The sequence below is a fragment of the Bison bison genome, unplaced genomic scaffold (genome assembly GCF_000754665.1).
Source record: "Bison bison bison isolate TAMUID 2011002044 unplaced genomic scaffold, Bison_UMD1.0 scf7180017864314, whole genome shotgun sequence".
Taxonomy (NCBI): domain Eukaryota; kingdom Metazoa; phylum Chordata; class Mammalia; order Artiodactyla; family Bovidae; genus Bison; species Bison bison.
Genome location: NW_011494886.1, coordinates 2544725 through 2567758, shown reverse-complemented (window position 1 = coordinate 2567758; position 23034 = coordinate 2544725). Strand labels below are relative to the sequence as shown.

Sequence of the window (23034 nt, the reverse complement as noted above, 5' to 3'; positions counted from 1 at the left end):
ATAGTTCTTTGCTTGCTTAACTCCCTTTGTTGTCATGTACTTAAGAATTTGTTGATTTGAAAATAGTATGCCTAATTTTTTTATCTGTGATCTATCTCCACAGAAAAGTCATCAGAATTTGATGTGAGAGCTTTCTGCAAACAGCTGAAACAAAAAGCTATTCAGGTTTGTCTGGCTTATTTTAATATAGCTTATGATTTCTGCTAAGTGTAGATGCCACTTACCAAGGACAGAGGCTGAATCTTCTGGTTTTGTCCTCGGCTCTAGGCATAGTGCCATCTTAGTTCTCAGTCTGCTTCTGAATGAGTAGAGGCATTTCAAAGGGATCTGAGTGCATCTAGTTAATTCAGTTAATAGAATGCCTTCAGAAACATTTTACTAAGGGTTTTGCTAGAATTTTAAAATGATCCTAGGATCCACCATAGGAGTGGATCATACTGCAGCTTAAGAATATGGGCTTCGAAGTCAGACAGATGGTTTGCATCCTGGTTTGTAGTAATTTGTGACCTTATGTAAGTTTCTTGACCTGTCCATACCTCCATTTTCTAGAAACAGTATGCACTTCATAGGGCTGTGCCAGTTTTAGTACATGTGAAGTATGCAGCACAGAGTCTCAAGTGTGGTAAGCACTTACTTGATGTTAGATGTTAGGTACTTCCATCGTCACTACCATCATCTTCTATCATGAGGCTTCTATTTCTTTCTATCAGCGTTAGAGCTGTCCGTGTTGACCTCTCCTCAGCCAGTGTCTGTAAACTCTGTGTGTTCTGGATCTGACACAGATAAGAAGTTCTTTTACTCTCTCTCTTTTCAAAGTTGTTTTCTTCATGGGCTATTTCTTCCATTCTATTCAAAAATTTTTTTCTAACAAGTTAGTACTTTCTTGAAGGTTTACAAGGATTCCAGCTTGCATTTATATTTTGTCCAGTTTACAAGTTCTGGAAGAAGGTGTCATCATCACCATAATACTTATACTGCATTTACTCTTTGCCAGGCATTGTTCAGAACTCTTTATATGTGTAAATTCTTATAATCCTTGCAAAAGTCCTGTGAGGTAGGTGCTGTTCTTTCCATGTTTCAGATGAGAAAATTAAGGCAAAGAAAGGACAAGAAATTTGTCCAGGCCAGATAGCAAATATGGGGCAGAACTGGGATTTGAACCAGGCAGTTTGGTTTCAGTCTTTGTCATTTAATATTATTTGTTGCTGTTCAGTCGCTAAGTTGTGTCCGACTCTCTGCAACTCCATGGGCTGCAGCACACCAGGCCTCCCCGTCCTAAACTATCTCCTGGAGTTTATCATTACACCAGTCTCCAAATAGTTTCATCAGCTCTCTCAATAACTATAGCTCTGTGGCTCCTGAAACTTTCTGCAGTCCATCACTTGTTCCTATGTGAGCTGGTTCCAGCATCCCTCTTATGACCAATCACTATTTTATTTTTAGCATTTAGCACCAATATGCTTAGGGTGTTTTTAGGTCAAACTTTTATGGATCACCAACACAAAGATTGATCGGTCTCTACCTTCTACTACTATTACTTGTTCTTCTCGAGAAGGAGAAATTTGCAAGAAGCTAAGTTTTGAACGGAAGATGGAAGCAGACCTAGTAGGTGGCACATTTCAGTAAACAGAAGTAGTTGATAAAATGCAAACTTGACTTCATACAGAAAAATGAAGTTGAAGAGACAGAGGTGCCACATCAAAAGATGGTTGAATTGGAATTGGAAATATTGCTCAGTTAAGCATTTTTAACATACATTCAGCAGTCATCTGCATTTCCACATTTATCAATAACATTTATGACCCTTCCTTGAGGAGGTGATGAAAAACAAGCTGTGGTAGTCCAGCATTAGAGGAAAAGGGCTTTTCAGTGATTTTGTCTCCCACCAGATAGACTTTGATCCATACTTAATTATGTGGAGTTTTATTCTTATGTGTAGGTTAAATGGGCTTCCCTGGTGGCCCAGTGGTTGAGAATCCACCTGCCAGTGCAGGAGAGGCAGGATGGATCCGTGGTTGGGGAAGATCCATGGAGAAGGAAATGGCCACTCTGGTCTTCTTGCCTGGGAAATCCCATGGACAGAGGAGCCCAGCGGGCTGTAGTCCATGGGGTCACAAACAGTCAGACATGACAGAGAGACTAAACAACAGCAACACAGGTTAAATAAATATGTATGTAAATATTTATATTGTTACTTGTGTACAACTGAATTTAGCTATAGATGGAATCTGTTGTAGCACAGAGGGGGAAAAATCGTATTAGTATCAGTGAATAAACATTTTTTTAAGCAAAAGGAAAGGAATTCCCTGGCAGTCTAGTTATTAGGACTCTGTATTTCCACTGCAAGGGGGCACCATTCTGATCCCCAATGCCAGGTGGCACAGTCAAAAAAATTTAAAAAGACAAACAGAAAGCATAGGGAACTGGAAAAAACTTTTTCCTTCTTTTAAAAGATGTATTTTCAAATGTTGATAGTGTGTGAGTCAACTTCTCTCTCTCATTATATGTCCGTAACAGATCCAATATATTTTTCTCATCATTCCATATTTCAGGAGAAGAGCTTTGAGTTTAAATATTCTCCATCCAAACTAAAGGCAACCAAACATTCTTCTCAGAAAGCAATAGGAACTCCCTGTGTAAAAAGTCTTGTGCAAAGATTCCGAGAGGCTGAGACTTTCACACAACTTTCTGAAGAAATCCAAATGGCAATTCTGTGGTGTAGAAGCAAAAAACTGAAGGCTCAGACTGCCTTTCTGGGTAACAAACTTCTTAAAAGTAACCGGCTTAAACATGTGGAAGCTCAAGGCTCTAGGTAGGTATAGTATAAAAATTTTATTCCTTTACTTCTTCTGTTATCTTTCAAAGCAAAAGTATATATATTCAGCCTTTTTAATGTCCAGTACCCTGGGGACTAAAGTTGGGGTATATACTCAAAGTGCAGTTTTGTTAGCTACTTTTATTGGGCAGAGCTAAATATATATATCATTGGGAGGAAGTAAATTTGGTCAATTGGATTTACTCTTCACCATTCCATCCTTTTATTCAAAAAGTATCAGGTATGTCTGTGGTATGCTAACCTGCAGATACAACTATGTGTAAGACAGATTTAATCTTCATGGAGTTCTGCCTCTGGTAGGAGAGATGGCCCGTCTGCCCGCAGCTTCAGTGGGATGAGGGTGTGAGAGCAGAAGATGCTTCCTCCTACAAGGCCACACACCAGAGTCAGCGTCAAGTAATTTCCATGCACAGGAGCTAGACTCTCCCATGTACCGCTTCATCCTTTTGTGGTGCTTACATTCACAGCACTGCTTAAGGATGGTTATCTTTGTGAGCCAATATTGCTTGAAACAATACATGAAGTTAGATATTTTAGGGCTTTATGTTTTTACTGAACAAATAATAGATGCCTGTGGTAACAATTTGAGACACAAAGGGCCATAAAGGTCCTCATTCCCCCTTGACGGGCGATCACTGACCATTTTTTGCATATCCTTCAAGAACACTCTGTGCATCCACCATAATTTCTTACTATATTTATGGACATGTATCTATTCAGGGCTTTATAATGGTTTCCATGGATGTCACTTGGTCACACCTTCTTAAATTTTAAAAATTTATGGAAAGACAATACCTGTTTTAGTAAAAAATATGATATATACTGAAGGTTTTATAGCAAGTTTTGACTGAAAGCTGTGGGAGAAGTTAAGAATTTTTACATTACACTCTAGAGTGGAAGCTCAGTCTAAAATGGAGCTGTTCTGTTCAAGATTCTGTTTAAACTCAGGGGTAGATGAGGCAGAGATGCTAATTAAAAGTTAATCCAGAGGGTAACAAACTGGTGGTTATTTGATTAAGCCATTATTCTGCACCCCACAAAAATGCAGTGCTCTTTCATTCTGCCCTGTTTTGATGTTTTAGTAACACGTTATATTTGTACCACATTTTAAGTGTACTTAATGTCCACAATAACTGTGACACAGGTGGTGGTATTCACATTTTATAGATGAGTTAATAAGAGGATTTTACTCAGGGAATTAGAGCTGGAGATCTTGAACTCAGTGCAGATCCTCTGATTCTTCTGTTTTTTCATCTATTTCCATTTCAGTTGGGAAGTCCACCTACCCTCTCCTCACTTAAAAATTACCACTTACAGTAAGACAAAATTGGTTTGGAAACAGAGATCATGGATTACTGTGTTAAAATGGGATTCCTCAAAGTTCCATATTGGTTTAAAAAGGAAGAGGGTACAGGGGGAGGTACAGACTCATGCTAATCGTTTGCATTCTGACCATCACAGTGAGGCAGTTAGCAGGGCACCAGTGCGCCTTGTGGCAGGGTATCCTACTCAGAAGCAAAGTACCTAACAACCAGCCATTTGAGTTCGGAATCCCCAGATTTGAAGATAATATGAATGCTGTCGTTTTGCCTATGCCGGCATCCCTGTCTTCTCATTTTACATAAACTCCCTCTTCACTTTGATTACTTTTTCCTTGTTCATTTTCTGTTATTATATTGAATATGAAGTCGTTTCTCCAGAAATGGGGTGATGCATCCTAGTAACTTTTCTATTTGTAATTCATTTTTTCCCCAGTTCCAATCCTATTACATTGTGATTAGGTTAGCAATTATCAGGAAGTAGCTCTGGCACTGAAATATGGCAGTATCTCACCATTCAGCTGCCTTGCTAGTTGTAGGAACTACTTTACTGTGGAAGTGTAATGGGGACACATTTGCCCACAGTCTAAATCAGAGGGAAGTTGTGCTCTGAAAATGCAGACTGGATATGAAGCTCCTATTTCCATGTTTTTTCCTTATGATTCTGGAAATTGTACGGAGGCATAGGACATATATTTTAGTTGGAAATTGGTAAAAAGGAGACAAAATTTTTGAGAATGTTTTTCTGCATCTTAACAATCTAATTTCTTCTGTCCTTTAAAGTTTGCCAAAGAAGCTACAGTGCATAAAAACATCTATTTGCAACTGCCTTCTTCATGGCTTAGGTATGAAAACTTCAAAGCATCACCTGAGACAAAGAAGATCACAGAATAAATTTTCACTGAAAGGAAGGAAACAGAGAAAGTTGCAGTCGACTCTTTTAAAGGAAATCCAGCAGCCCCCTCAAGGGACTCAGAGTGCTACGGATGTCATTAAAGGGAGACTCTCAGATTCTACTGTTCGTAGGACTGATCTGTACCCTAACAATAAGCAAGTGAATAGGAGAGTTTCAAATCCTGTCATACAAACTAAGGAGACACAAACTCATGAAAAGCTTACAGAAAGCAATGAAAATGAGACAGATTCTTGGACAGTGATGCAAGGAAATAAACATAATACATCAGGAACCACTAAGGAGACAGACGACATTGATGATATTTTTGCTTTAATGGGAGTTTAGAGGCTCATATGTGAAACTTTTAACCAGTTGCTCCAGTGTTCTGCTGCTTTAAGTAGAACAGCTGAGATGTGGAAAGATCTGGAAGTACCACTTGGACTCAGAGGAGCTGCTTTAGTACAGCACTGTACAGCAGTTCATTTTAGTTCAATAAACGCTTACCATAGCTTTGTGTCATTTAATCGACAAATATTTGACTATTAGTCAAGTTTTTACTTAAGACCTGAGTAAATTAGGTTTGTAAAACTTACATTGTGCCTTAGGTAAATGGGATGCAGGGGTGGGAATCACCTAGAAGGTCACTTTGACCTTAATGGCTCCACTGTAGCTAAGTGCTCTTCTGAACACCAAGGTTCGTAGCTTTTAACAGCTGTACTGCCTGTCTTCTGTATGTTAGAACTGATCATCAGTTTTGCCACTAAGTGTATTAGCAGGCAATGGTTACAACCATTATTTCATTTGTTAACCTTATCTCATAGGAGGGCATATTAAAATGCTTTTGGAATTATCCAAAAGTTTGTAGGGGACCTTGTTTATTAGGGTGCTAATTGATTGATTCCAAATATAAATTTTTTTCCAGAAAGGATACAGAGTGACTGACGGTTATACACAAAGTAGAACTAGGTGAGAAAGTTAAAAAACTAAGGAAACACAAAACCAGTCAACCTAGAGAGGCTAAAAATAGATTTATAATTGGTGCTGATGCTATCACCTGGTATTTGTATGTTGCTCATACAATTGCTCTGAGAAGGTAAATCCTACATATTTTCAAATAATGATGCAAAGTTTGAGGTTTCATTCAAATATTCTAGCTTTCTTGAATTAGGTTAATAAGCTATTTTTCAAGCAGGTTGTAGGCTTAAATTTTATGTTTATATATAGTAATTTATACAGTGCCCTAATATATCCTGCATCTTCCTCAGTCATCCTACCATTTTTAAAGTTTCCCTTTTGTTCTTTATCTGGCCTTTTTCTTTCCTCATCTGTTTTCTGTATATTTTCCACTTACTTACTATACCATTGGTTCTCAAACTGTAGGGATGTCTTGAGAATCACTTGGTGGGGTTGTTTAAAATGCCGATTTTGAGTCCCTTCCAGAGATTGATAATCATGGCTAGGGGACAGGATCGGAAATCTGCATTTTAATACGGGGCTCAGGTGATTTTGATGGAAGTAGCTCAAAATGCAGTTAGATAAACTCTGGTTTAGCTCCCTTTCCTGAAGCCTTGCTAAGTCAATCTCTAGTCACTTTTTATTAGTTTATATTTCTCCTGGTTTCCTACCAAGTGGTACAGCTACTTGGTACTTTAAAACATGGACAATACCGAGGAAGTCTCCTTCATGACAAGTCTAGAAGTAGCCATCAGCTTCTAAGATTCAAGATCCAATCCTGCTTCTGCTTTTATGTGCATGTGACACTAATCATGTGCAAATAGCAGGCTTCTCTGGGCTCAGTTCTCCATCTGAAGTGGTATTACTGTCCAATAATCATAAACCTGTACAGCTGGAAGAGACTTTGGAGATCACCCTTTATTGTATACAACAGAGTGGTTCAGTGAATTGTCTAAGGAGGTGAAACTGGATTAGACTAAAAGCCTAGCATTTTTTTCCTATTTAATTAATGTTCCTTTGGAGTATGTTTATCTCCTTTTCCCATCTGCCCCTTAAAATTCTGGGAAAAACAGTAAAGAGCTTCATGTGTCCCTAAGTTGGTAAAAATAAGGAACATGGTATTCTATTTTTTTTCCCAAACAAATTCACATGTTTTAAGTTTTAAATTTACAAAACCATAACTTACCCAGTAAATTAGAAAATAATCATTAGCATCATCATAGTAAATACCAATTTAATCCCTTCTGGTGGCATTAACACACTCTGGTCATTTGTCAGAGCAGTGTGGTAGACCTCTCGTGTCACTTCAAATCTTGGCCTCTTACTGCAGCCACTACTATCATAACCAGTCTCAAGCAGGACTGGACGACCTCACCTTGCCTTCGTGCCTCTGACAAGCTATAGGACTGCTTGGCATTTGGGTATACACAACTTGCTAATCCCCCTTCAAAGACAATTCAGAGGCACATTTCATAAGGTTCCACAGATCCCTCAAGATCAAGCCCTAGAGCTATGTTGTTTCCAAGTCAATGAATCCTTGATTGGCTTTCCTTCCATCTGTTTCATTTCCCCTTCATTCCTGTTCCCTGGAATCACATCCCCAATAAATTACTGGACACAAGCTTTTGTCTTGGACCCTCCTTTTAGGAGAACAAAAGCCAAGGCTAAGACAAACTGTACAGTAACACTGGCAGGCAGAAAGATGCCTTTTAAGATAATTTTGTTGTTACTATCAATATATATTTCACTTGGTGAATGCCCATATTAAAAGTTTTTTTTAAATCACTGCTGGTTAGAATAAACCAGTAGTATTAACTATAAAACTGAAAACATATTCAGAACTGAATTTTCTAAAAGTCAAAGTTGTTTTATAGCATTAATTTTTTATCCAATGCTATTGCTATAACATTTTAATATACAGCCTCACTCTGAAAAGCTAAACCACTTGTATGACTAGGTCAGTAACACCTTCATAAAAATATTTTCCACTAACATTAGTCCAAAGTAAGGCTTTATCTTTCCATTCTGAATCCTAATGGGAAGACTCCATTTATAAACTATCCCATCAACTGTTTTTTCTTGCCCTGTGCAAATCAACTTTCATACCTAAAACTTTCTTCTTTGGTCTTAACCTAGATAAAATGTTACTTCCTCCATGACAGGATGTATTCTGTGATAAATCTACCCATGAGTTTTGCTATATACTTGAATTGGTTTTGCTTTACAAATATATAGAATAAATAGATGTTCTTTTCATATTTTAATCTTCATAGCTTCTGAGGTAGAGTTACAAAAAAAGTTCAGAAACATCCAACGTATAGTAAGTATCAGAACTGGAACTTGAATTCTGGTCTTCTGATTCTGAACCCTGTGAAAGTGACTGACCTCAGTCTGAAATAAGTGGTATTTCCATTATGGACTGATTGAAATTTTATCAAGAATAATTTTTGTTATATTCAAATGATGTCTCCAAAAAAATGATAAGTTATAGCCATACATATAAAGACCCTGATGCTGGGAAAGATTGAAGGTAAAAGGAGAAGAGGGTGGCAGAGGATGAGATGGTTAGATAGCATCACTGACTCAATGGACATAAATTTGAACAAACTCTGGAAGATAGTGAAGGACAGGGAAGCTTGGTGTGCAACAGTCCATGGGGTGGCAGTCAAGACACAACTTGGTGACTGAACAACAACATAAGAATTTACCTTCAACCCATCTATCAGTGCTTAACAAAAAAGTAGCCCCTTTTTACCTAGTGCATTGTAATATTTAAAAAAATAGAGTAATAGATATTCCTTTAAAAGACAAAAACCCAATAATATGGCAAACCGTCACCTACACACAGTAGGGGCTACCCTGATGGCTCAGACAATAAAGAATGTGCCTGCAATGCAGGAGACGCAACTTCAATCCCTTGTCAGGAGGATCCCCTGGAGAAGGGAATGGCTACCCACTCTAGTATCCTCGCCTGGAGAATGCTGTGGACAGAGGAGCCTGGCAGGCTACATACAGTTCATAGGGTTACAAAGAGTCAGACACGACTGAGTAACTAACACTCTATCATCTACACGGTAGGAAACAGATTTTCATTTTATGGACTTCTATATGGTCTTGTTTGTCAGTTTGTTAAAAACTGCTGGTATCTCTTCTAATGAACAGCATAACTCAATCATGTATAAACCTTTCTGCCCCTATAGGCACAAATTAATTCTTCCTTTGGACATATGCAGGTTTTAAAGCTGAAGTGATCCTTCTGCAAGTTACAGATACACAACATTTAAAACAATGTTGAAATTCTGTCTTTAACTGCAGTTGGCACAAACAATTTTGAATCTTCAACTAAATTAGAAGCCAGTAGTCTTAAGATTTCCTGTTATATCTGCTATAAAGCATCTCAGCAGATGGATTCCAGAATAGGTCATAGCACTGTGAGGGGAAAAAAAAAAAAGATCATTTTCTTCCTTACTTCAGAGGTAGTAACAGATCTGAATTCACCTAACTTAAAATCTATTTACAAACTCCTGTGAGTTCTGGGTGTGAAACAGGATGTCTTAATTTGTCATACCTTTCCTCTCTTCCTCAGCACCTCTTGTAATATTTTAAATCTGGTGATCACATCATCTGATCTATTTCCTTCATGATTCTAAAAACTTCGTATCTGCTATTTTGCTTTTTATTTTCCAGACCAAGTTATTATTATTGTGGTATAACTGACATACAACATTAGTTTCAGAGATACAATGATTCAATATTTGTACATATTGCAAAATGATCACCACAATAAGTCTAGTTACACCTGCCACCATTTATAGTAAACAATTTTTTTTTTCTTGTGTTGAGGACTTTTACGAAATACTCTCTTAGCGACTTTCAAATATGCAATACAGCATTACTAACTGTGGTAACTATATTGTATATTATACCATCCCCAAGGTTTATTTTATAACTGGGAGTTAGTACCTTTTGACCTTCACCCATTTTTCTTACCCCCAAGCTCTTACCTCTGGCAACTACGAATCTCTTCTCACCTGAGCTTATTTTTTAATATTCCACATGTAAGTGAAATCACACATTACTTGCCTTTCTCTGACTTATGTCACTTAGCATAATGCTCTCAAGGTACATTCATGTCTTCTCAAATGGCAAGATCTCCTCCTTTTTGGTGGCTGAATAGTATTCCATTTGTGTATACATCATGACCCTTGAAAACTGTGGATTCAATCTGTGTCTATCCACTTACATGTGGATGTTTTACAATGGTAAATACCACAGTGGTACATCCAGTTGGTTGAATCCAGGGATTTGGAGGAAATACGGCTATGGCAGGTCAACTATAAGTTATACTTGGATTTCTGACTGGGCTAAGGGTCAGAACCCTTAACCCCTCACATTGTTCAAGGGTCAACTGTACAGTACCACATCTTCTCTGTCCATTCATCCACTGAGGGACACTTGTTTTCAAATTCTGACTATTGAAAATAATGCTGTAATGAGCATGGGGGTACACATATCTTTTCAAATTAATGTTTTCATTTTCTTCACATGTATACCCAGGAGTGTAATTCATGGATCATATGGTAGTTCTATTTTTAGTTTTTTGAGCAATCAATACTGTTTTCTTTATGGACGGCACCAATTTACATTCCTACCAACAGTACACAAGGATTCCCTTTTCTCTATATTCATGCCGAAACTTATGTCTTATCTTTTTGATAACAGCATTCTAACAGGTGTGAGGTGATACCTCACTGTGGTTTTGATTTGGATTTCCATGATGATTAGTGATGTTGAGGATGATTTCATGCTCCTGTTAGCTATCTGTATGTCTTTGGAAAAATGTCTATTCAGATCCTGTGTCTATTTTTTAATTTTTTTTTTTTTTTTATCATTGAGTTGTATGAGTTCTTTATATATTTTGGATATTAACCCCTATCAGAAATATGACTTGCAAATATCTTCTTCCTTTGATTAGGCTGACTTTTCATTTTGTTGATAATTTTCTTTGCTGTGCAGAAACTTTTAGTTTAATATAGTCCCACTTACTTTTGGAGTCAGATCCAAAAACTCACCACTTAAGAGTGATGTCAAGGAGCTTACAGTGTAATTTCTTCTAGGAATTTTATGGTTTCATGTCTTACATTCAAGTACTTTTCCATTTTGAGTTAATTTTCATGTATGGTGTAAGATAGTACCTAGTGTCATTCTTTTGCATGTGTTTGTCCAGTTTTTCCAGCACCATTTATTGAAGAGACTGTCCTTTCCCCATTGTATATTCTTGACTTTGAAAATTAACCACTCATATATGCATGGGTTTATTTCTGAGCTCTCTATTCTGTTCCACTGACCTATATATCTGTTTTTATGCCAATACCATACTGTTTCATTACTACAGCTTTTGTGACACAGTTTGAAATCAGGAAGTGTGATACCACCAGCTTTGTTCTTTCTTAAGATGGCTTTGGCTATCCAGGGTCACCTGTGGTTCCACATAGATTTTCAGACTATTCTGTTTCTGTGAAAAATGCCATTGGAATATCTTCTATTTTGCTTTTTATTTCCCAGACTAAAATTCTGATCTCTTTAATTTGTTCTTTTTGTGACAAAGATTAAATGACCATAATAATACAGACTTTTCATGATTAAAAAAAAATCACTGTCACCATTATTGTGTCTATTATTGATCTGTCTTACTGTATCTATCCATATCCATATCCGTTCATCCATTTGTCAGCATGGAAGTGAAAACATGGTTTCTTGGGATACACAGACTTTTATGAAGACACTATGACTTTTATGGATGCAGGTATGGTGTATATGCGGAGAAGGCAATGGCACCCCACTCTAGTACTCTTGCCTGGAAAATCCCATGGATGGAGGAGCCTGGTAGGCTGCAGTCCATGGGGTTGCTTTGACTTCACTTTCACTTTTCACTTTCATGCACTGCAGAAGGAAATGGCAACCCACTCCAGTGTTCTTTCCTGGAGAATCCCAGGGACGGGGGAGCCTGGTGGGCTGCTGTCTATGGGGTCGCACAGAGTCGGACACGACTGAAGTGACTTAGCAGCATGGTGTATATGGGGGCTTCCCTGGTGGCTCAGAGGTTAAAGCATCTGCCTCCAATGTGGGAGACCCAGGTTTGATCCCTGGGTCGGGGAGATCCCCTGGAGAAGGAAATGGTAACCAACTCCAGTATTCTTGCCTGGAGAATCCCATGGACGGAGAAGCCTGGTGGGCTACAGTCCACGGGGTCGCAAAGAGTCGGACACGACTGGGCGGCCTTTACTTACATGGTGTATATGTGTATATAAACAGGTAAAATATTCTCTGCTGTGTTGCTAATTCTCTTTGATAAAGCTGCCTCCATACTGATTCTCAATTATAACTGAAGTTACACATGTATGGTTTAAAGAAGAGATACAAGTTGGATAGTCTACACACTAACTATGGCACCATGAACTCATTTGCAACATTTTTGTCAATTCATGATTTTCTCTGTCCTAAGAATCAGTTCTCATTTGCATGAAAACCACAGAAGCAATTATATTGTGCCTACTTATATATTTCTTCCATACCAGTTATAAAAACAGATTGATCCCAGCATCAAACTTTAGGGGCCTTTCATCAGTTTTATTTCTCTAACTCAGTTGGGGTAGAGTTCAGACATGAAGGTGAGCACTTAAAACTGTTGCCACCAGGCTTAAAGGCCAAACCTTGCTGGACTACATGTCTACCTACACTTCCACCTTTCTCCTACCAAGATCATACAGAAAGAGGAGGAAATAAAACCTGTCTTATTTTATAATAAGTATTTTATAACTAGGTCGAATTCCCTTTTGGAGGATGTACTGGGGCTTGGTCAAGGAAATAAAAGCAAGGAGTATAAATAACTCTACTATCTGAATTGGGTTTTGAGAACTATAGTCTGACAACTTCCTGTATGTGGTCAGTGTGGTATCCTGAACGTTGAAGTTCTTGAAAGCTAGCACCTCCTGTGTGTGTCTCAATTCGTAAGACCTTGAGAACTGCGTGGCTTCTGCAGTACCTTAGTCACTTAGTCAGTATGGTGGCACAGTATTCAAAGGTCATGCAGCAGAAAATGTCAGCCTATCTAAAGAAGCGAACACCTCTAAAAAGTACTGAGAATCTATTAGTCCAGCTTGTTGGCCTGACCTTGCCATTGACTGACTTTTGGGAAGGAAAGAAACTAATTTTATTATGTGGTTAATATGTGTACATCAGTCACAATATATTTTATTTAATCCTCCTAACCACATTTTTCCTCAAAAAATGAAATAAGTTGCTTTAAAAGCTATTGCCAAGAAGTAGAGGAACCATGCAAAACCATGGCTGTCTGACCCTTGAGGTCCATGCTCTTTCTATATCAGCAAATGCTTCTCTGAAACTCCCTTCACTTCTCTGACCTGTAATGTATCTGTGAAACAGAGATGCTTACTTTGTGGATCAATTAAGTGTTTAGAATGATCTAGTGACATAACCTGGAGAAGGAAATGGCAACCCACTCCAGTGTTCTTGCCTGGAGAGTCCCAGGGATGGCGGAGCCTGGTGGGCTGCTGTCTATGGGGTCGCACAGAGTCGGACACGACTGAAGTGAATTAGCAGCAGCAGCAGCAGTGATATAACCTCCCCCAAGACCATCTGTTTTCAGATGGCTCTAGTTCTTAATGTCAAGCCACAATAAAACTTGACTGAACTGAGAGTATACAGCTTAAAGCAGTATGAGACTACTGTTTGATCACTCCCTTGTTTTGAACACTATAATTCTAACACTGTAGCTCAAGACAACCTTGTCAGTTTTTCCCCAGCCTCATTATATTATTAAACTCAGCCTAAATGGCAACCCACTCTAATATTCTTGCCTGGAGAATCCTATGGACAGAGGAGCCTGGTGGGCTACAGTCCACAGGGTCGCAAAGAGTAGGTCACGACTGAGCGACCTTACTTACTTACTTACTTACAGTCAACTAAAACTTTTTTTATTCCCAATAAATGCAGCTGTTAGGCCATAATTTGCCCATCTTGTGTTTATTTTACCTTTTTAGCTGAAGTCTCACTTCCTTCTTATTAAACATTTAAAAGAAAGCAATTATTTTTCTGAGACAATGCTCAGGGCTCTAAGAAGAAACAGGATTTCATTCCTGCCCATAGGAGTTTCCACTGTATCTATCAGACACAGACAAATGAACAGGATAAATACTTAAATGTAAGTCAAGGGGGAAAAGCATTTTGTAGAAATGAATAAAGACAGACTTCGACTGCATATTCATACAGACAATTGTGATCTGGATCGATAGGAACTAGAATGACTGCTTAGAGGAGAGTTTCATGTAATTTCTTGTAGGAACTATCATAGTGCTTTCCACAAAGAAGTCAGAGTCAGAAAATCACACAGGAATGGCACTGTATTTCTGCTATAATACAGGTTACATACTGTATCCAAAGTGTACACTGAAAGTAAAAACTCATGTTTCATTGCTAAACCACATCTAACAAAAATTGCTGGCTCAGGAAATAACCATCCTGTCTGCTGCTGCTGCTAAGTCGCTTCAGTCGCGTCTGACTCTGTGTGACCCCATAGACGGCAGCCCACCAGGCTCCCCCGTCCCGGGGATTCTCCAGGCAAGAACACTGGAGTGGGTTGCCATTTCCTTCTCCAATGCATGAAAGTGAAAAGTTGCTACCAATGCTTAATTCTAGCTTATATGAAGCATTTCTTTCTTACATATGGTCCTTTAAAAACAAAATTCTTATCCTTTACAGCTTGATGTGGTCTAGGGTTGAAATAGGCTGAAGTAGAAAAATCATGAAGACACTACAGGGAAGATTCATCAAGAATCTGCAGACAGAAGAAAGAATAGAAGGGAGGAAAAAAAAGTCTTGATAAAATAAAAGCCAATAAATTATGGCTAAGTGCAGAGTCTTCCAAACTCCTCTAATCTTAAAAGGATACCTCAATTTCAGAAACACTGATTTAATGCTAAAGGTTGTTAGCACATAAAGTTATATGTCAGCATATAAAGACAATTCAACTCTTACCTTACAGGGAACAACTGAGGAAAACATCCTTGTGTTTTAGTGTCAACAAATTTCTGGATCTGAAGCACTTGTTTTAAAAGATGTCCCTTGGAAGGTTTGTCAATTTTTGTTAATACCATCTGTAGGAAAACAAATATTTAAGCATTAGAAATAAAGTACAGTGGACCTTGAGCAACATGGGGTTAAACTGCAAAGGTGCACTTATATGCAGATATTTTCAACAGTAAATACCACAATATTACATGATCTATGGTTGATTAAATCCATGGATATGGAGCTGCCAATATGGAGGAACCATCAATACAGAAGAACCTTGAATAGGAAAGGCTGGCTGAAAGTTAAACTTGGATTTGCGACTGAAAGGAGGGTTGGCGCCCCTAATTCCCATACTGTTCAAGGGTCAACTGTTATTTCTTAATATACAGTTTTATACATTTTAGTTACAAAATTTCAATAACAACTAGGTGACCTATGCAAGTTTCTTAATTTCTCTGTACTTGTTTCCTCATCTATAAAATAAAAGCAATACTTTCTAAAGGAGCTGCTGTAAAGATTAAATAAATTAATGTATGCAATATAGAAAGCATACGCTATGTGTTTGCTGTTTAACCACACAGGGCCATATATCTTGGATTCAAGACCAGTGAAAAGAACCCTGGGGCCATATTTGCCATTGCTATATACCAAATGTTTCATGTGATCACTATTTATTTTGTGGTCTAAGACACAGAAGTATTATTAGGTTGATACACATAAAACTGCTGATTTATAATCATTTTTGAAATACTGAATTGTTCTACCTTGTACGTTAAATTTAAAGAAAAAATCAGAAATCAGGCTATTTGTAGGTTGTAGCCACTGTAGTTATATTCCAACTTAAATAAAGTTATACTCCAAGTAACCCTAGAATTTACTAGGGTTAACAGCAAATATAATACTTTAAATAATTTACTTACTCAAAGACAATTATATACTAGAAAAAGGTCAAGGCATGATGATTACAAAATTAATTAAAAAGTAAAAACCTTGATGTATTTTTCAGAAGTTTTCCTGGGAAATTTCTATAAAATTAAATTTCTTGACTAATCATTTATGCTAGTTATAAAAATATATACATGATTAAAATAAAATATAATGATTATAAATCAACTGTACAGCATAAAAAATATTAATGGCAGAAGGAGTGAGAAGCAGAAAGTACAAGTCTTTCTTCATAAAGAGAAATATGCTGATACCTAATTCCTCTATCACAACTTCTTTTACAAAGAAAAAGGCTAATATTTTCTTAAAGTTAAAACTGAGGAAAAAATATGATTTCACAAAATGATATCCATGATATCAAATTAGGAGTAAATTATCAAATTATCAATAAAACTGGTTGGGGAAATTTTGGGCTTTTTTTTTTTTACTATGTAGACTATGTGTATCAACCTTTGGTTCCTCATAACTATAAATTACCTCTAATATTTCAAAGGGCATTTGCAAACCCCAAGAATTCCATAACTCCACAAATACAAACAGCTTTTTGACTGGTAACATGGTTTGATTTGCATTAAACTGCAAAACCACTACATTTTAGTGGTTTTCTGACATTTTTTGAAACCAAATTATAAGTTCCTCTCTGAGGAACTTGAAGATTGCCATTTAATCTGAAAAACATACAAAACAGAATTGGTAGGATACCAACCTACCAATCTGTATTCTATTCTAGGGTAAACAACAGAAAGAACTGGTAAGATATTCTCATAAGAAATTTTCTTTTCCTTAAGAATATAAACATCCTACCTTTGTGTGATGGAGCCTACTAAACTTTTGTGATGTTCTTAAATTCCAAATTAGCAAATTTTTCAGTTGTAGTTTCATTTATATTCTGATAAGTACTATCTGTCAAGCTGCTGTTAAAGAGCTACTAAGGAGTTTTAGCAAATATTTATAGTTATTTAAAAAAGAAAAAACAAACAAAAAAAACAAAACAAGGAAAAGCATTTATAATCACTACATGAATAGAAAACTTTGACTATAATTTTGAGAATTTAAAAGCTAGGAGAAGGAAAGGGAATAAAAGTACCACAGAACTTATTTAAATATTAATGGCTAATAATTGAAAAGACAGTTTAAAAGGTACTCCTTTATCTTTTGAGGAAGAGAGACCTACTCATTTATTAAAAAGACAGACACACAGGGAACTCATATTTCTGAGTGCAACCATGAGTCAAAAGAAATACTTACCACATAAGGTAATGCAAATTCTTCACACATTTCTATGGCAATATTGTCTGCTTTTTGAATTCCAACAACACTATCCACTAATAAAAATGTTCTCATCAAACTGTAGGAATGCAGAAATGAAGATTAACAGCAAAGAAAAATATACTTATTCATTTCCCCCACCCCAACCTTCACTACACTAAGAAATTGTCTTTTGAAAAATTATCAGATCAAAATTTAAAAATTTCTTTAGGCAAAAGGAATTCTCAATTTACCATGAAGTCCATCCTAGTTCCAATAGGTCTCAGTGTTGGTTACGTTCAATAGCTGGACTCATTAATATTATTTCAATAGCATATACTGAACATATGACTTTCTGCCTAGAACTGGATACAAAGATGAATGAGCCCCTTCTTCTAAGAGACTGAATTCTAGCAGGAGAATGAAACAGGGACCCAGTTAACTATAAGTTACCATAAAAGTGTCTAAGTCTTCAAATATTACTTTAAGACTAGTAGATAACAAAACCAAACACATTACATTTTGTATTTTCTTATGTAAGTATTTTATCTTAGCTTCTATGTAAAGATACAACAAGCAAATTACTTATAAACATTTTTTAATACTTCAAAAGTTTAACATTAATTTTTCCATATATTCAGCAATGCTTGAAACATAGACCTGCTACCTGGCTACCTATGGAGACAAATAAAAGTAGTATTTATCGAGGCTGTGATGTCAGAAGTATTTTAAGAATAACCAGAATTTACTGAAGTTTATTTAAATCTGGTAAACACCACATTAACCAACAAGTTTCATTTTTAAAAACAGCCAACTAAGAGTTTGGTATAAAAAATTAATAAAGTCTGCTGCTGTACTACTTATAGTCTCAATATAGGAAAACAATTGAATTTAAGTTTAACCTAATTTACAGGAAAAAACACTAAGCAGACAGTGTATACCTTCCTCTGAAATAGTTCAGAATATTATGAGAATAAAGTACACTTTCTAGAAAAGTTATTTGATAAAACGGAAGGGTTCATCATGTGTAGAATGTTCTATTCATGAAAACATGTTTAGGGGTTAAATATAACAATTATAAGATAAAAAAAGCTTCTTACTTCTTTCGTTCTTTTAGGTAGGTTTCTACCATGTCAACGAAATCTTCAGGTGCTCTATAGCCATAACCTGGCATGTCCACCAATGTAAAGTATTTTCCAACTTTGTAAAAATTAAGTTTCTTTGTATGGCCCTGATGAAGTAAATGTAAAAATAAGTTTCTTAAAATATGTCTTTTATATATTTCATGACTCAAAATATTTTCTGTTCAATCAATAATTACTTATTAAAAGCATAAAAGTATTCTGTACATAACCCTATGCAGATGACGATACAGGAAAAAGAAACAGAAGAGAAGCGGCTGGATATAAACTTAGATGATTCTACTTCCTCCTTCCAATTCATTTTTTTTTAAGAGAATCTATATGATTTAAGAACTTCAAATTCCATATTAGAAATACACAGGCAAAATTTTCAAGTTTTCCTATTTCATTAGGTCTCTCTCAGTGAAATCATTAGTTCTCTCTCAGTGAAAAAGTTATACTGGTCTAAATAGTATGGCTGCATTAGTCAATATTCTCTGATGAATAATATATTTCCACTTTAAAGAATTATCTCCACTTTATATGAATTATGGCACAAACAGGATAAATTAAATGCTTACTGTCATACAGGTTTTCATAAAAACTAGATGCAAAGTTTGATACTGTAGCTAGACTATTACTTGCCTAAAATCAATTTGCATGTTTTATTAGATGGGTTTGGTGCTTTCATTAAGCCATTTTTTAAAAAAGCATGTACAACTGTAAAGTACCTGTGCAACTACAATTAATGTAAAGGTGATCAAAATAGTTTATTCATGTGGTTTTCTGTCCACGGACATTTATTAATTAGAAAAGGAAAAATTATGACAAACAATTTTAAAAGTCAATTGTTCAGAACTCAGGAAGGTTTTATAAATGATGCTTAGGTTCCCAAGGCAGCTTGTGTGTCTATCTATAGGAAAATAACCTTAGAATTACAGATTAGAAATGTCAAGAATATAGTTCTTCCATTGTCTTCTCACAGCAGAAAGGAAACACCCCTACCTAGAAGTGAGAGTTGAACTACGACAGACATTTGATGAGGCAGGGCACAAGGGAGTAAGGATAGGAGGGTTAACAAGTGACTACAATCATCAGCGGTAGTATCAGGGAATCAACTATGTGAAGAGACTGGGAGCAAGAAAAGATTAGTGAAGCCTCAGGGAAGGGCTCTAATGTAAGGAAATTCGGGCAGTGAGCCCTGGGTTGCTAGGAACATTTTGCCAAGGATAGATAATAAGGTGAGGGGAACTGGGGTGAGGAGAAGGTTCCTTAAATAGTGGTAGAGTCTGTATTATGGAAAAGGAAGCAGAGGAAATGAGAAAATGACAAAAATCTACCACAGCAGACAGACAGGGATATTAGGCACATAAATTTGGCCCTGGGTAAACTGGGAAGTGCCTGATTCGTGTATATATATGAGTTGGCTAGGTATAAAAGATTATAGGAGGAAAAAAAATACACTTGAAAGCTGTTTCCTTTAAAAATCAATATAAAACTAGATGAGCATTCTCATAGAAGCAAATATAGAATGACAATGAAATAACTCTTGAGAAAAGACTGGACCAAGGATAATTTCTTCAAGATACTGGCCAGGTTACTAAAATAACTTCCGTTTTCTTCAGAGAAATATGCAGGCATTAATGAAATGTCTTACATTAGCACTTGTTTGAAATAAATCACTTTTCTAGGAACTTAGCAATTATGGTTTCTAACCTCCGCCCCTCCCCCCCATATTTATTATTCATCTTAGTCAATTCAGAGGTAGTTCAGATATGTTTTAAATTTTGACATACCGGTTTTTTGGAGACTCTAACTTCAACCTCTGGGGCAAGTGAAAACAAAGCCTTTATTAGAGAGGATTTTCCAACATTGCTTCTGCCTATAAAACACACCTTATACAAGCAAAAACAAGATAATTGAGTACTAGTTTATACGTGTGTGTGTATGTATGTATATATATATGTATATATATATATATATATGTAATCATATACTGTACTGGGTTGGCCAAAAAGTTTATTTGGGTTTTACTGTACCAGCTTACAGAAAAACACAAATGAACTTTTTGGCCAACCCACTATTAACTGTAAAAACCTGTAAATACTATTCAGTCTTGACTAACCATAAAAAAGTAGCTTATGGTTAGTCAACCTTCAAATTCTAATATACAGCTGTTATATATTAAATGATTTCAATGTGGCAGGTGCTGTTTTAAAAGCTCTTGTTATTTTCTTATTTACTCTTTACAATATCCCTATGAGACAGATAATATTATAAATTATATATATATTATATATATAATATATATATTATAAATTATCTGTCTCATAAACTGTAAAAGTTTTCTCACTTTACAGGTGAGAAAACCTGAGGCAAAGAGAGGCTCAATACCTGGCCCAAAATTATACAGCTAGAAAGTGAAGAAGCTGGAAACTGAACTCTAGACATCTATATCTGTACCTGTGCTTTTAATTACACATGCCACTCAAGAACATCTGCAACATTTATTAAGAATTCCATATTTTCAAAGCTTTTTGAAGTTAACAATTACATGCGTTTCAACAAAACTGGCTCTAAAGTCATTTCTCCACAAACTCTCAAAGTACACCATTAAAACATTATAATTATTTCTTTCTCTTGACCTTTCTTGTTCCATTTAAGCTTTTCTCCTTTAGTGTGAGTGTAGAAAGCAACAAAATATTTCTGAGACTAACCCACTCCAGTGTTCTTGCCTGGAGAATCCCAGGAATGGGGAAGCCTGGTGGGCTGTCGTCTATAGGGTCACACAGAGTCGGACACGACTGAAGTGACTTAGCAATAGCAACCATTAATACACATGGCTTGGCTTTTTAAAAGTATTGAAGAAGGTACAACCAATCAGTGCTTCTAAATGAGGGCGGTAGCGCCCCCTGGGGGTGTTTTCGAAATGTGTAAGGGCGTTTTTTACTAACATGAGGGCATTTTTGGTTATTAGTATAACTGGGTGGCATTTAGTGAGCAGGAGCCAGCAATGTTATTTATTTTGCAAAACTGTGGTCAGTCCTTCAAAATAAACTGATTTGGATGCTGTATAAATTTCAAATGTCCTACCGGATTAAATCGGATAATATAGATTAAAAAAACTAAATTAAAAAGAAATTACACAAAAGTCCAGTAATTTAAAAATGGAAAAGCAATGCTGTCACAAAATCATTAAGTGATTTATGTACTCTTAAATTATTGTAGAGTTCGAGTGGAAAAGTTCCAGAGCAATGGTGCCGTTATCACAAATAACGGAGATCCTGCGTGCTGCGATTCATGGGGTCGCAAAATATCGGACACGGCTGAGCGACTGAACTGAGCCTTCTTTTAACAGACAGAACAAAATATTAAACTATAGGACATGCATAAAATGCACACTCACTGAATTCCACTGAAGCTGTTTTAGAAAATCTTACAGATTATTGCCATCTATATATGATTTTTTTTTGCACATGATAGGAAATTCAGATTGAGTGAAAATTATGTACTGATAAGGATCACTTCATTTGTAAAACTACTCTACTTTTTGTATTCTTCACTTTTTCCAGTTTGTCTCGGCATGTTTTCCCTACTTCAATTAAAAACAAAAATGATAAATGTTTTAATCGCCTTCTAAAGTCTTTCATATTCACTACCAAAATAATTGGGCTTCCCTTGTGGCTCAGCTTGTAAAGAATCTGCCTGCAATGCTGGAGACCTGGGTTCAATCCCTGGGTTGGGAAGATCCCCTGACGAAGGGAACGGCTACCCACTCCAGTATGCTGGCCTGGAGAATTCCATGGTCTGTATAGTCCATGGTGTCGCAAAGAGTCGGACACGACTGAGTGACTTTCACTCACTTACTCACCAAAAAAATTAAACCCATATCTGCTTATGTTACAATAATGATACCGCGTCCATACAAAGCTAGTAAATCTCTCTGGTTTGCTGATAATGCAGGCAGGCATGCTAAACTGCGTCAGTCGTGTCCGACTCTGTGTGACCCTGTGGGCTTCAGCCTGTCAAGCTTCTGTGTCCAGTCCAGGCATGAATACTGGAGTGGGCTGCCATGCCCTCCTAGGGGATCTTCCCGACCCACGGATCGAACCTGTGTCTTTTATGTCTACCTGCATTGGCAGGAGGGTTCTTTACCATTTGCATCTCTAGTTGATAATAGGTTATAGCAAAATCACAGCCCAAGCCCTCAGTACCCGCAGGCAGCTGGGGCGCTCACCTCGGGGCGGTGAAGGTCCGGGGCGTGGTCGAGACGCACCGCCGAGGTGAGGTACTCGATGCGGTTTCGGGCGGAGGCCGTGAAGAAACTCTCCGCCCGCGCGATGTCCTCCAGGCTCGGGTGGAAGATATTCAGGTGAAGGTCTGGCCTCGAGCCCGGGACGAAATGCTCATGGAGTTCTTCCAGCGGGAAGACCAGCTTCGTCAGCTGCTTGCTCGGCAGCCGTAGAACCTCCGTGAAGGCCTGGAACGCGCTGAAAGCTCGTCTTCCACTCCCCAGTTCCGGTCCCATCGCAAACAGCCTGCCCACGCTCTGCCGCAGCCGGTGCGCTGCCATTTTCCTCTTTTAGAAGTCACACCTTGGGACCTCATTCCCAGAGTCTGAAA

At 37.1% G+C, this 23034-nt stretch overlaps 2 protein-coding genes across 7 annotated transcripts in view; one reads left to right on the top strand and one right to left on the bottom strand.

Annotated features, from left to right (window-relative positions):
* LOC104997831 (chromosome unknown open reading frame, human C3orf17) overlaps positions 1–5569 on the top strand; it is a 15662-nt gene extending 10093 nt beyond the window's left edge. For all 3 annotated transcript variants that reach the window (XM_010852762.1, XM_010852764.1, XM_010852763.1), the window contains 3 exons: positions 104–165; positions 2553–2812; positions 4939–5569. In XM_010852762.1, the coding sequence (XP_010851064.1) occupies positions 104–165; positions 2553–2812; positions 4939–5395 (779 nt within the window). In that variant the 3' untranslated portion in view covers positions 5396–5569. The remainder of the gene's footprint in view (positions 1–103; positions 166–2552; positions 2813–4938) is intronic.
* The window catches only part of GTPBP8 (GTP-binding protein 8 (putative)), a 25281-nt gene extending 2247 nt beyond the window's left edge, over positions 1–23034 (bottom strand). Inside the window, exons 1-6 of one of the 4 annotated variants that reach the window (XR_826365.1) lie at positions 22649–23034; positions 20208–20306; positions 18391–18521; positions 17291–17390; positions 15062–15180; positions 635–773 (exon numbers count right to left, since the gene is read on the bottom strand). Coding sequence is in view for 3 of the 4 variants with exons in the window: in XM_010852766.1 (XP_010851068.1) it covers positions 3114–3201; positions 15062–15180; positions 17291–17390; positions 18391–18521; positions 20208–20306; positions 22649–22984 (873 nt within the window). In the remaining variant the exon portion in view is untranslated. Of the gene's footprint in view, positions 1–618; positions 774–2817; positions 3202–9283; positions 9434–15061; positions 15181–17290; positions 17391–18390; positions 18522–20207; positions 20307–22648 lie in introns of those variants that run through there. The other 3 variants (XM_010852768.1, XM_010852766.1, XM_010852767.1) reach the window with 3 other exon arrangements.